The following is a 14408-nucleotide window of genomic DNA, read 5'->3' on the forward strand; positions in this document are numbered from 1 at the left end:
CTACATCTCAGAGGCAAATATTGTACTTTTACTCCACTACAATTATTTGAAAACTTTAGTTACTAGTTACTTTGTAGATTTTGATTATTATTACAAAACATACATTAACCACTTCAGCCCTATATACATTTCGGCCATTTGAAAATAGCAGATCTACAAGCTCACAATGCTCACATTGTGAGCTTGTAGATCGGCTATTTTCAAACTATGTTTTGACATCTATATATACAATTGAGAAAAGTCAGCACTTCCTGTCCCCCACTGAAGCCACCCCTATCTATATATACAAACCCCCCCTGGACAGGAAGTGAGGTCAGACAACACACTCCATATTTGGGCATAGCTCCATTGGGAACATCTCCTATTATGGCTTTATATATTATAGAGACTAACAAACACAAAGCACCGCGCAGCGGATAGGGGGGAGGGGCGCGCAGCGCCCCGACCCTCTAGTTTGTATACATTTGAAAACTCGGGAAATGGGACATCCTGCATAATGAGTACTTTCTACTTTTGGTACTTTAAGTACATTTTGATACCAATACTTTTGTACTTTTACTCAAGTGAATGTTTAGACTGCCCCAACGCTCCTGATTTCGTGTATAGAGGGGCGGGTGTTAGAGCCGGCGAGAGATTGCGCCTGATCCCCATTGGTTCACCGATCTGTCCGTCAACCCCCGCCCCGTTAACACAACATTACGAGCGACGCCCACTGCACTCTGGTTGGTTGGGAAGTGAAACACTTCCTTATACCGAGTACACCGACGTGCTGGGCCAGGCTTTTATTTTTTAGCAAAACTAAGCAATAAAAGCCTGGAGATCGAGGCTAGTGAATGTTTAATTCCGAACCTTTACTTGTAACAGAGTACTTCTACATTGCAGTATTGATACTTTTTGCCAGACCCAGGGGATCGGCCTACAGGAGGCTTTGTCGGTCGGTCGGTCGGTCGGTCGGTCGGTCCCTCTTTTCCTCTGCACACACGTCATGCGAAGACTGGCCATTCAGATTTCAACCACTAGGGGTCTGGCAGAACCAGGCCACGAGAGCGACGATAGTCGCCTGGATAGTAAACGACAACAAGAGCACAAGAACACTGAAACGAAGGGAGATGGGCGTTGAAGGAGTGACAGATTTGATGGCAGGCAAGCGTGCGTCTGTCACGCGGCCGCCACTCTTGGCACTTGTGAAAATGTGAGTACTTTTTCCACCACTGTTGGTAGTCATGGCTGCCAGTTCCCAGCGGAGGTTGTGTGGAAGTTCAGACTGCTCCAGGCCGTACTGAGTAAGATAGCTTACATAACGTCTTCAGACTAGGACTTAAGTCTAAAATATACAGGTCATCAGGCTCGATGTATCCTCCAAAGATGATAATACGATCTCCCACCGTGCAACAGCACATCTCAGAGAGCTTACGTGGGCCTTTGCCCTTGGGAACAACCTTTTTCCAGGAGAAGGTCTCTGGACTGAATTTCCACATTGAAAGATCATTGAAAGAATGAATCATATCCAGGCCACCAAATATGTACAGCTCTCCATTGTAGGTAAAGGCTGAATGATCCCAGCGTCCTTTTGAAAGAAGTGGTGCAGAAGGCGTGCTCAGCCAGCAGTGGGTCTCTGTGTCAAACACTCTGATGTTGTTGTCGTGTTCCGGATAGCCCCCAAATACAAACATCTTTGTCCCGATGATGGTGGCAGAGTGACTTTCTGAAGCAGATGGTGGAGTTCCCCTGGTGTTGATTAAAGACCAGACAATTGTGGTGGTGTCCAACTTGTAGATGGCATTAGTGTTCCCAGTCAGCTGGGTTAATCCTCCATAGACATACATGACCTTCCCCAAGACACAGGCTGTGTCGTTCCTCCTCCCCACTGGGGCAGTCCCGGTAACCTTGAGCTTGATCCATCTGTGGGTGTTGACATCAAATGCATAAAGACGGTTGTTGCAGAACCTCTCGCTAGCATAACCTCCCCAGATGTAGATGATATCTTCTATCAGTGCAGCTGTGTGTTGCCTACGCACGGAGGGAACGTGACGCTCTCCTTTTTCTGGTGTCTCGGGGGTCAACTTCCTCCAGAGCAGAGACACAGTGTTGAAGACACATCCATCTGATCCTCGTCTCCAGGACTGTCACCTCCAAGGTGGTACACATAGTGTCTCACAGCCACAGCGGTTCGATTGGCTCTGGTCCTCTGAGGTCCTCTCAGACTCACCGCCCAGTGTAACATTATTCACAACAGTATACGAAAGGTGATCAATCCTATTGGTCAATCTTAACAATATCGGTCAAGTCCTGCTGTGTAAGAGCACGGGATATTCTGCATTATCACTTATATTGGTTCAGAGGCACAAACGTCACGCAAACTGGCAAAGCCGATGGTTGTGGGTTGGCCAATCAAGGAGGCTGATGTCCGTTGATGTCCCTAATATGGTACATTGATACCATTGATACCACCATAGAACCCAATGCCCTAGACAGGCTCTGGAAACACTCTGTTCAGCAGTGACACCTAGTGTTCAGTTGCTGCAAAGCAGACGGTCTGTTCAGCAGCTAATGTAGGCTGCTGCCTTGCTGATCGCTATCCAGCCTGGCACTTTAGCTGACTGCCAATCTGGGAACCCATCATCAAATAAAAAGGAAAAACAGCGCCCCCAGCGTTTTTCACTTTTGCATTTGACTCTGGGGGGCGTGATTAAATAGATCGATGATGACTGGAAACCGGCGTTTGGTCTCTGCCCTCAGCCCTCCACTTCTGGTGGTGCGCCTATGTTTTAATTCCCACTAACAATATTTCTCCACGGAACACTAACACCATTTCTCCCAAAGAACATGGATCGTTTTGGTTATAAGCCCACTTGTTTCTATGATGAAAGAACAAGTTAAAATGTTACTAACTTTCCGTGGTTTTGTCGGCTCCAAGGACGCTATTGTTAAAGGAGTTTGGGTTTGTCTCCAGTGGAAAGCGAACGCACAGATGTAAATCCCTCCCACTACAATTTGATTGGGTAAAGCGCGGCCTGCTTCCTGATATGAAGGCACGCCCACTTGTAGGCCAACGCTCACACGTTCTGAACGGGGCTCCCGACAGATTCAGTAGCGCAGCTCTGAACTTGTTCTTGAGAGATTAGCTGACTGCTAACGTACGCGCCTTGAAAATACCAGATCCCGGGTTTGCCTATATGGTATTATAATAAATATGTATTTGATGTTCCCCACTCCCACACTTTGAGTGGCAGGTACACCCACGCATCCACTCAGAGACTTCTACATGTGTGTTTTACTTCTACTCCACTACATCTCAGAGGCAAAACTTGTACTTGTACTCCACTACAATTATTTGAAAACTTAGTCACTTAGTCACTTAGTTAGTTACTTTGCAGATATGAATTATTACATTATTATAAAACATACTCTTACCACTTTAGCCCTAATTTATACCTAGGCTATTGGTACTTTAAGTACATTTTGATACCAATACTTTTGTACTTTTACTCAAGTACATTTTTCATTCCGGACTTTTATTTGTAACAGAGTACTTCTACATTTCAGTATTGATACTTTTACTTAGGTAAAACATTTGAGTACTTTTTCCACCACAGCCAGGGACACATTATCACATCATGAACTCATTTCATGCACCCAACAGCACCACACTACATGACCTCATATGCACCTCATACTAAGGACCGCAATGGAAACAAGCTGTGAGCTTTTATCGTTATCCTTTTCATTATGGTGGGTCAGATGTATGTTACATGTGACATTATGTTTTATTTCATGATCAATGGAAGAAAAAGGGAGAAGGGACTTCACTTATAAAGAAGTTTATATAGGATGCAACGTTTTTGCAAAGTTTTTACGTGTGATACTCTAGCCCAGTGTGGTTTTCAACCTTTTTTGCGTCAAGGACCCCCAAATTGACACACGTTAGCCCAGGGACCCCCCATTTGAAAAGATATGCCAGGGGACCCCCAATAAGAGACGATTTTTACGGCTCTAGCAGTGATTCTCAACCATTTTAATTTCAAGGACCCCCAGTTTAACATGCATAGGCTACAGACCCCCATTTAATGTCATTTCGATCTCAGGGACCCCAATTTATATTATAAAATCAATGTTAATTTAACTCTGAGAGTGTACAAATGGAACCAAATGGACCCTCATTTGTACACTCAGAGTTTGTACACTCAGAGTTACAGACCCATAAGGGTCCATTTGGTTCCTATCCATCATTTAGCTGGGGACCCCCTGGAACTCCCTCAAGGACCACTGGTGGTCCCCGGACCACTGGTTGAAAACCACTGCTCTAGCCCCCAAAGGCTTAATTGATGAACATTATTAAATGTGATGCTGTGATTTTTAGGCTTTATTCCTTTGGGTATTTTTTTTATATGATATTTTTCCTCTTTTTGTCCTGATCAACAGTATCTTAAGCATCCTGTTTTTGTGTGTGATGTCCTACTGGTGTATTTGGAGTTTAGACCCTTATACACCTGTAACTTACAAGGTCTGACCCCCAATACATGTATTTGATATTATGCCCTCCTGGGACACAGCATTTTCTCCTTTATTTGTATTATATCCATGTTTATATATTCTGCCTCACTCAGTTAGACCCTATAGGTATTTTATGTTTGTGATTGTAATACCTTTCTACTGACTTATTTAATTGTATTTTTGTAGCTTTTCTAATGTTCTGTACGAATATTCCTTTTACTGTGGAAAAGTACCAGCTTCATTCACCTATGTGGGCCTGCCCCCCTGCTCCATGGTAACAGATTGGCGTGTGGCTTTGATTGGCCCTCACCTCTCTGAGAGATGTCATATATCATATATCATATACACACCTGCTGGTTGTAGAATACTTTTCATGCCATCTCAAAAGGGTATTTGACCAGACTTTACACTTGATTTTATTACCTTAGTAAACATTGTCATATACTTTATGCTTTCAGTCGCTAGTTTTCTTTCAGTTTCATTAATGATATGCATTTTAGTAAATTATGGACCCATTAACTTTTTTTTATTGATGACAAAGTAAGGTTTGCTTCAAGGGCTATTACTGGCTCTACTGAGTCAAGACCCGCTGAAGAAAAGGTGAATGAACTGACTGTAGGCTCACTCAAGGAATCCACACCCACTACTGATGTGACGTTTAGATCACAGTTTTATTTCTACATACAGGTTGTGTAGGCATGTGTTTCTATAAGAAAAGAAATAAACAGCATATAAACTCTATACAGTCAAATGTGTCGACTCTCTGGTTAAACAAGAATCACTTATCTACTGTATTTCACCTGTGTAGACTTTGAAATGAGCAAACAGTTGCAGTATTGTTAAGAAACACAAAATACAAACAAGGGCATTTCACACATGAAAACATGAAAACATAAAACAAACACTTCCTGGTCAATGGACACACATCTCTTCACGTCAACTCTGCAGACAGGGAGAATGAACTAAAACACTGTGTGGCTTAACTATCTGAATGAACTCCACAACTCCAAAAATGTTGAAAAAGTGTGCAAATCTTTGAATAGCCTAGGCCTATATATATATATATATATATATATATATATATATATATATATATATATATATATATATAGTTTTTTTTAAAGCAAACATCTTTAACTCAAATCTTTGCTTCTGGGGGTCCCTGGAACAAAATATTTGGATATGGGGGTCCGTGGCCAAGTCCTTTAAACTTTGAGAGTAAATGTTTTAATCTAGACACAAGAATACATTCATCATCCTTTTAAATACAGAGTATTATCAAGCGCTTACAGTACAGTATATGTCTCAATAGGTCAGCAGAATTGTTAATTATTATCATATGAAATTTTGTGCTTAAACCTCCCCAACTGCGTATCAGTAGAAATATAATAAGGAAGGTCAAAAAGACATGATAAAAGCAAGATTGCATAGCATAGTTGCAAAATAAAAATGTTAATGAAATTCCATCCACACAGCCATATATTTGGACGTGGAGTTTGTCTGACAGGAAGAGCATGAAGAGAGAAATCACTTCTCACAGATCCAGACTCTTTTATATGTACAGATTGCATTATACCAATGTCGTTCTCCATGCCAGTAGTATGCACAGTTCAGGTCTGCATACTTCTCAGGCTGTTCAGGACCCCAGTACCTGCAAAATAAACAACAATGTACCATCAGTCATTCACATTATACAGTGATTCACTGTTTTTCATAGAATTATAATTAATGTATAAAAAACGTATAACATGTCTCACTGTGTTGTCAGTGGTGTTCTATCCACCCACATCCATTTGCCCTTAGTCCTGTTCAGTCCAATCCATGACATTTCTGAAAAACTGCACAATCCTCCAACGAATTCCTGATCATTTGTACATGATTGAATTCAAATTACATCATTTTCTGTAACTCAGATAATTGCATCACATGCATCTATGTGGACGATTGACACACACACACACACACACACACACACACACACACACACACACACACACACACACACACACACACACACACACACACACACACACACACACACACACACATACACTAACCTGTTCTTCTCCACTGTTAATGATCACCAGATCTGCTCCTTCCTTCAGACATTGTTGTCTACTTTGCTCCCAGGTTTTCCATCCAGTAGAGCTGTAATAACAGCTGTCTCCAAACTGCTTCCATCCACTGGGACACGACTTGACTAAACATCAAACAAGAGGTTTACTGATGGTATTTCTGAGCTTTGACCCCATGTCATTATTCCAACAGCCCATTATTCCCACATCCCGTTGGTCCGACTAACCCCATTTAGCCCATTATAACTACCCCTAATCCTAACCCTAACCCTTAACCTCACACTAACCTAACGTTTGTTGAACTATTGGGATGTCGGAATAATGAACTCGCATCATGTGAAAACTGAGTGTGTGTGTGTGTGTGTGTGTGTGTGTGTGTGTGTGTGTGTGTGTGTGTGTGTGTGTGTGTGTGTGTGTGTGTGTGTGTGTGTGTGTGTGTTTTATGTGATTAGGTCTCAACCTGTATAACAAGGTAGGCTACCAGGGAACCCACAAACGATCAAAATGATGCATTAAAGGTCCAGTGCAATGACATTCTTGGTAATTTTATTTTGAAGTTTCAGTCTGAAACGGCCTCTTAATCAAAAGGTTCCATCCCTTCAGGCACGTTAGAACCTCACTTAGTGCACAGTGGTAAATGTTGCATTTATATAGCGCTTTTATCCAAGGCGCGTTACTTAGATTGTGCATTACATTCACCCACACATTCATACACCGATGGTGGAGGAAACCATGCAAGGCACCAACCTGCTCATCGGGAGCAATTAGGGGTTCAGCGTCTTGCTCAAGGACACTTCGGCACTAACTCTGGCGGAGCCCGGGATCAAACTGGGAACCTCGCGGGAACCTCGCAGCCCCCATCCGGCCGCTCTACCGGCCACTCTACCCCTGAACCACTGCCGGCCAGTTATTATTGTTTGTACCCTGCTCCTGCAGGGTACAATACATGTCATCTTCAAAACTAGCTCTGTAATTAAAATCAGCTGTGTTTGGAGGAATGTGCAGCTATGGGAATCCCACAGGTGAACGAAATCAAGATTCATTTATATTCATGAAAGTGTATCTTTGTCATCACGCAGCACGCTTTCGTTCACAGGAAGTAATTTAAGATTGTCTTTTTATGGACTTTTGAAAAAAAAATCATCCATTGTTAGGTATGCCCATATAATGACCACGGATATGCTCTAAAAATGTGAAAAACATGTCTTTCATTTCACTAGACTAGACCTTTAAGGCTCTTATGTCTCAGTTTATTGATACAAGTGCATGAATTGAACCTTTGAGCAGCTGATACTCACGCTGCAGGACCATGTCTGTGGTTCTTAACGCCAGTAGTAAACACAGCAGCACCAGACACACTGCAGCTGTTATGATGAGGCCTCTCTGAACACCTGGAGGATATTAGCACAATACAGTTCTTTAACTTTAATATGATCACCTTCAATGTTTCATTTCAAACAACACAGAGTGAATATAATATCGTTAACCCATTCAATCCGGGAACGCAAGCTCAGCGCGGCACTGGGTGCCACGCTGAGCTTGTAAATCTGCAATTTTTGAAAAATCGTGAAAATGTGTGCAAATCTTTGAATATATATTTAACCGAACATTTGTCAAAAACATTTTGTTCCAGGGACCCCCCAGGAGCAAAAATTTGAGTTACAGATGTTTGCTATTCCTACAGGCTGAGGGCAGCGCCTGTCAGCAGGGAGTGTTGGGCGGGAGGAGGAGGACGAAGGCTCTACGTCAGGGCTACTCAACTTAAGATGGCTCAGGGGCCACTCAGCAAAATACCAAAAGTCCAAGTGCAAGCTAAAAATGACGGTCCTATTTTGGATTTTTAGATTTTGTAACACACACTACGCATTGTTATTGTTATAAGAAAATGTACATTTTGACATCATATTCTTTTCACTGTACCTGTTTATTTTGTGTGTATGTCCAGTGGCATCAGTTCAGCAAAAGCTAAGGTATGGCAAGGTTAGGGTTGCCAACTCCCAGAGATTGAAATAAGGGACACCTACCCTGGGCGCGCGGCAAAGCCGCGAGGCCGGAAAAAAATGGGGGTCAAACCCCCCAAAAAACCCGAAATGCATAGAAAACTATGCATTATACCTGTAACAATTGATGTTTGTTTTTGAAAAAAAAATTAGCAACCCATATATTTGAACGGAAATGTATATTTTTATCCTGTGCTTAAAAAAAAAAAAAAAAAAAAAAAAGGGATACAAAGCAAACAATATTATATTTGTGTACCATGACCTCCTGTAGCCTCCTGTGAGCCTTGGTGTGACTCCACGTTCACTTCCTCCTCTCCTATCTCCTCCTGTCTCTCCTCCCTGACTCCTCCAGCGAACCTCAGTGTGTCTGGCTGGACAGAATGACGTGTGGACATCTATGAATAACACACAAGTAACTCATAATTACTACAAGTATACTTGTATGCAGTGGAGGAAAAAGTACTCTTTTTTTTTTACTTAAGTAAAAGTATCAATACTGCAATGTAGAAATACTCTGTTACAAGTAAAAGTCCGAAATTCAAAATTTACTTGAGTAAAAGTACAAAAGTATTGGTATAAAAATGTACTTAAAGTACCAAAAGTAGAAAGTAATCATTATGCAGAATGTACCATTTCACAAATTTTCAAATGTATAACATTTATAAAAAAAATCTATTAATTATTTGTTAATAGTCTACAAACTGTTTATAAACGTCTATAAATGCTTTATAACTGGTCATTATTGTAAAGTGCTACCAAAATCTTTTGAAAATAGCCGATCTACAAGCTCACAATGCGTCGCGATGCGACACCTTGTGAGCTGGTAGATCGGCTACTTTCAAATGGCCGAAATGTATAGGGCTGACAGTGGGTAATGTATGTTTTATAAAAATAATCAAAATCTACAAAGCAACTACTAACTAAGTGTCAATATAAATGTAGTGGAGTAAAAGTACAATATTTGCCTCTGAGATGTAGTGGAGTAGAAGTAAAAGTACAAAAAACTGGAAATACTCCAGTAAAGTAAAAAAGTTAAAAAAATTGCACTGAATGTACTTAGTTACATTCCACCACTGACTGTATAGTAACGTAACACACATCACCTCAGTTATCATTTAATTCAAATTCCATACTAATTGGTAACTTGTACAGGATGCCATTGTGTAAGCATTGATCTGCATAGGAAGAAGATCTCCAAGTGTGTTAAATCAGTTAGACAGCATGAGCTGTTTTTAATGGATTATATAGATCAGTGTTTCCCAAACAACGGGTCAGGGCCCACTTTTGGATCGCAGACCTGTTTGTATAGGTCACAGGTAAATATCCCTTTTTTCATTTTGTACAGTTTTTTATATTATATTAGAGATTATTATTATATTAGTATTATCAGTATTATTATTATTATTTTATTTTATTTTAATAAAACAAATGTACAACTGAAGAAGTAATGAAAGTATCAGATCTACAAGCTCATACAACGTGTCACATTGCGACACGTTGTGAGCTTGTAGATCGGCTATTTTCACTAGTTTGGGTCACGGGGGAGACAGCGAATGTCTCTCTGGGAACCACTGATATAGATCGTTCCAACATTGAGAGTACATGTCAGAAAGAGTATAGCCTACATTCAACACCAGTGTAAAGAGAGTGTGTACTTTTCCACTAAAAACCTTTGCATAGACAATAATTATTATTTTGTGAATTAATATTTGATAAATGTTTTCACTGACCAGTTCATTAGTTAATAATAAAAGAAGTCATTAGTTAATAATAAAAGAAGAACTCTTGTGAATCAAAGCACCCACCACTTAAGACCGGGAACGCATCTGTGTCACTTGGCTATTACAAAAAAAAAAACCAGATATACAAGTAGATCTGCTATTTTTTTGAAAAAAATGTGTGAAAAGATTTGCAAATATTTGAACATATGTATACATTTTAACTCAAATCTTTGCTTCTGGGGGTCCCTGGAACAACATATTTTGAGATGGGGTGTCTGTGGACAAAAACATATCATTTTGGGGGTCCTTGACATGAAAAAAGTCTTAATGGGTTAAATGATAAATGATAACACCCATTGACACATTGTCCTCTGAAGTGAAAAAGATCACCTTCAGTTTCATCCTATATATGAATTTAACACTCTGACCAAGAGCCAAACAACATAGTAGTGTACATGTTTTAAATACTGTTCCTAATTTACTTTTGCAGGTGTTTTAAAAAATACTCTACTCTAAGAATTTAGTCCTCAGTTTGTCGTTTATCATGTCTTTGCTTTGTCCTAATCAATATTTTTTTTTGTTTCTTCTGCCAAGTCTGTACTTTTATTTTTCTTTATCTTATGTTTATAGATCATAGTTTTTTGTTTTGTTTTTATTTTTGTTTTTAATATTAAATAAATACATTTATACGTAATGCGAACGGTGAGGTACTCACATAAGCCCCCCTAGGGCTTCGCCTCACCGGCACAACAACTAATAATGTAAACTTTCCCATGGAAATAACTATCATGTTATGCTTATGTTTATAATAACTGTTCAAATAAATTAAATAAATCCATTATAAGAGGTTCTTATGGTGACTTACTGTGTTCTGAGTCTGTTGTTGCTCCGTAACAAGAGGAGAGATGAGGAGTCTGTCTGTTCTCTGTTATACAAATCTGGTGATTTGACCATACTTAGGTGTGTGTGTGTGTGTGTGTGTGTGTGTGTGTGTGTGTGTGTGTGTGTGTGTGTGTGTGTGTGTGTGTGTGTGTGTGCGCGCGCGCACACGCGCGTGCGTGCGTGCAAGCGTTCAAGCTTGCGTGCTAGGGTGGTAGACACCCATGTTTTGCAGTAGAAATCTTATGGAGAACTGAAAGTGTGTGAGGAATGTGAAAGCATGTATACTCTCTTTGTACTGTGTTATCATCACATTGCTGTATTGTTTTCACGATGCATTTACAGAACATCAAAACTCTCTGAAACCATATAATGAATGCACTGATTTGAATGAATGCTCTGATCTGAGTGAGTGTGGCACAAGTGGAAGTGAAAGTATGGGTTTTCTGCAAGATTTTTTTTTTTTTCGTATCCCACCTGAACCTTTTCTGGAACCTTGTCCAATAACCAAGCCCTTTGTTAAGCGTTTGAATGTCTGCAAGTTGTAAGTCTGTTTAACTGACACTTCCAGACCTTTGCATTTGAGAAGGCTCACATTCACAACACTACGCTGTAACGGAATAGAAAGCGGAACAGGGAGCAGAGGAACATCCTGTTGTTCTCAGAAACAGAAACTGAACATCCTGTCACATCTCACTCCTTTGATTTTATAAAAGAATATCATGTATATAAAGCACATAAGTTAGAGAGACACTGTAGAAATGAAATAATAATAATGATGATATTGATTAGCGGTAGCCATAAGGATTCTTTTACTCGACTTTTATTATCTCTGTATCATGTTATTTCTTTTTGACAATTATGTTGAATTGTTTTTAAAAAAAAAGTAAAAGGAAGTTTAGCTGGATGTAATGTATGATTATTATTTTTTTAAACACAATTCAAATCATAAAATGCTAGTGTCTACTTTGAGAAAATAATATTCTTAGCCAAGAGGTGAACATGCAGACTGGCTGACACACACACACACACACACACACAAACACACACACACACACACACACACACACACACACACACACACACACACACACACACACACACACACACACACACACACACACCAGTGGCGGAACAACTGAAAGCCGGGCCGGGAGGCACAGCGCAGTGATCAGGCCCCCCCTGCGCATGCACGCACGCACGCGCGCCAAATTTTGCGGGTTTTCCGCGGATTCGGTCACTTTTTGGGGGGCTTTTTGGCACTTTATTTCGGTTTTAGGGTTAGGGTAGGGTTAGGGTTATGTTGTTTAATTCTTATTTTTGCCTGATTTTACCGATTTATTATCTGACGGCCCGGGCCCTCCTGGGTCGCGGGCCCGGAGGCGGCCGCCTCCCTGGCCTCCCCGGACGCTCCGCCACTGACACACACACACAGGGCCGATGACAGGATTCTTGGGTGGGGGGACAGGTTTTTCGAAAGTGGGCCCCCCCATGCCCCATGCACGTGCGCGTGCATGAGGCCCCTCCTCGCGCACGCGCTTCGCGCGAGATTTTTTTTCCGGTTTTAATTCGGTTATTTATCAATTTCTTATAATTTTTTTCGGGTTTTCGGTTTTTGAATTAATTTATTATATTTTTTTACCGTCGGGTGTCTTTGCGCGATTTCACGTTGGCCACTTTAGCCACCTCAAGCCAATATATAGTCAGTTCTGTTCATAACCAGTGGTGGAAAAAGTATTCACATGTTTTACTTAAGTAAAAGTATGAATACTGCAATGTAGAAATACTCCCTTAAGTAAAAGTCAATTCAAAATGTATTTCAGTAAAGGTACAAAAGTATTGGTATAAAAATGTACTTTGAGTACCAAAAGTAAAAGTACTCCAGTCCTTGTGAGTACTTTTACTCACAATTTACATTGCGATGCAACGTAGATGGCTATTTTCAAATGGCCGAAATGTAGCCTATATAGGGCTGAGATCTACAGCTCACAGAGATCTACAAGCTTGTAGATCTGCTATTTTCAAAAGGTTTTTATACATTTGAAAACTTGAAATGGGACATTCTGCATAATGAGTACTTTTACTTTTGATACGAGTGCATTTTATACTTTTGCACTTTTACTCAGTCAGGCACGGCGGCCATGTATGCACATTAAACATTCTGTACTCACAATAGATGTCCCTCCAGCGTCCAAACATCTCCTAAATTCATCATGTCTAGTTGAAAACATGTTATTTTCTGTCTCATCATAAATCCTGTTTACTTTTCTCCCCCGTCACCCGTGAGTGGTAACTTCTAGTGTTGCCATTTATTCTGTGAGAGCAATAAGCAACCGGTCTATGAATATTATATGTTTATGAATTGAATACCAAGGACCTCAATTTTTGCTTTTTTTCATAGATACCTGGCAACCCCCCCCCCTCTCTCTCTCTCTCTCTCTCTGATCAGATGCGCAGCAGCGCACACACACACACACACACACACACACACACACACACACACACACACACACACACACACACACACACACACACACACACACACACACACACACACACACACACACAGACAGGTTGCGACGCACGCAGCGCGCATTTCCACCAGTCCACCGCCACACAAATATAAATTAAATGAATTCTTATGTTAAGAAGTTTGCGACGTCTCTGCCGGCAGGACCCCCCCCCGCCTGAGGCCCCCTCCCTCCGGGTGGGGGGACAACTGTCCCCTTTAGCCCCGCCTGTCAGCGGGCCTGCACACACACACACACACACACACACACACACACACACACACACACACACACACACACACACACACACACACACACACACACACACACACACACACACACACACACACACACACACGCACACACACAGACACACACACAGTATATCAGAACACTGCCATGCTGTTGCATGCATAGTTGCATTTCTATACCGAAGTTTGTACAGGTGTTTCTAATTGTGTTGCACCATGGTTGAACAAGCAAGTCAGCATTCATTATTATGGTTTCAGAGAGTTATGATGTTCTGTAAATGCATCGTGAAAACAATACAGCAATGTGATGATAACACAGTACAAAGAGAGTATACATGCTTTCACATTCCTCACACATTTTCACTTCTCCATAAGATTTCAACATTTCTGGCAAATGGCCTGATCTGCTGTAACGCATGGGTGCGCACACACACACACACACACACACACACACACACACACACACACACACACACAC

General features: G+C 41.0%; 1 protein-coding gene across 2 annotated transcripts; it reads right to left on the reverse strand.

The window, feature by feature from the left end:
* Positions 1-5646: 5646 nt before the first annotated feature.
* Positions 5647-13455, reverse strand: LOC308092735 (C-type lectin domain family 17, member A-like). 2 transcript variants are annotated; one of them, XM_080438835.1, is made up of 6 exons: positions 13341-13455; positions 8826-8940; positions 7868-7960; positions 6552-6694; positions 6252-6355; positions 5647-6145 (listed from the first exon to the last, which is right to left on the reverse strand). In XM_080438835.1, exons 1-6 carry the CDS (start codon positions 13398-13400, stop codon positions 6022-6024), a joined length of 639 nt encoding a protein of 212 aa, XP_080294961.1. In that variant the 5' UTR covers positions 13401-13455; the 3' UTR covers positions 5647-6021. The 2 variants fall into 2 exon arrangements, with proteins under 2 accessions (XP_080294961.1, XP_080294962.1); XM_080438836.1 differs by lacking the exon at positions 13341-13455 and adding an exon at positions 11156-11231 and having other exon boundaries at positions 8826-8964.
* Positions 13456-14408: the final 953 nt, after the last annotated feature.

This window comes from Gymnoscopelus braueri (genome assembly GCF_963280865.1).
Source record: "Gymnoscopelus braueri genome assembly, chromosome: 10".
Taxonomy (NCBI): Eukaryota; Metazoa; Chordata; class Actinopteri; order Myctophiformes; family Myctophidae; genus Gymnoscopelus; species Gymnoscopelus braueri.

Excerpts from the sequence above, each read along its gene's own strand:
- LOC308092735 (XM_080438835.1), bottom strand. The coding sequence starts at position 13,400 with ATGTTTTCAACTAGACATGATGAATTTAGGAGATGTTTGGACGCTGGA. Across the intron at positions 7,961-8,825 it reads GGAGGCTACAGGAGGTCATG|GTGTTCAGAGAGGCCTCATC; the intron begins GTACACAAATAT and ends AATATCCTCCAG. Across the intron at positions 6,356-6,551 it reads TTAACAGTGGAGAAGAACAG|GAATTCGTTGGAGGATTGTG; the intron begins GTTAGTGTATGT and ends ACAAATGATCAG.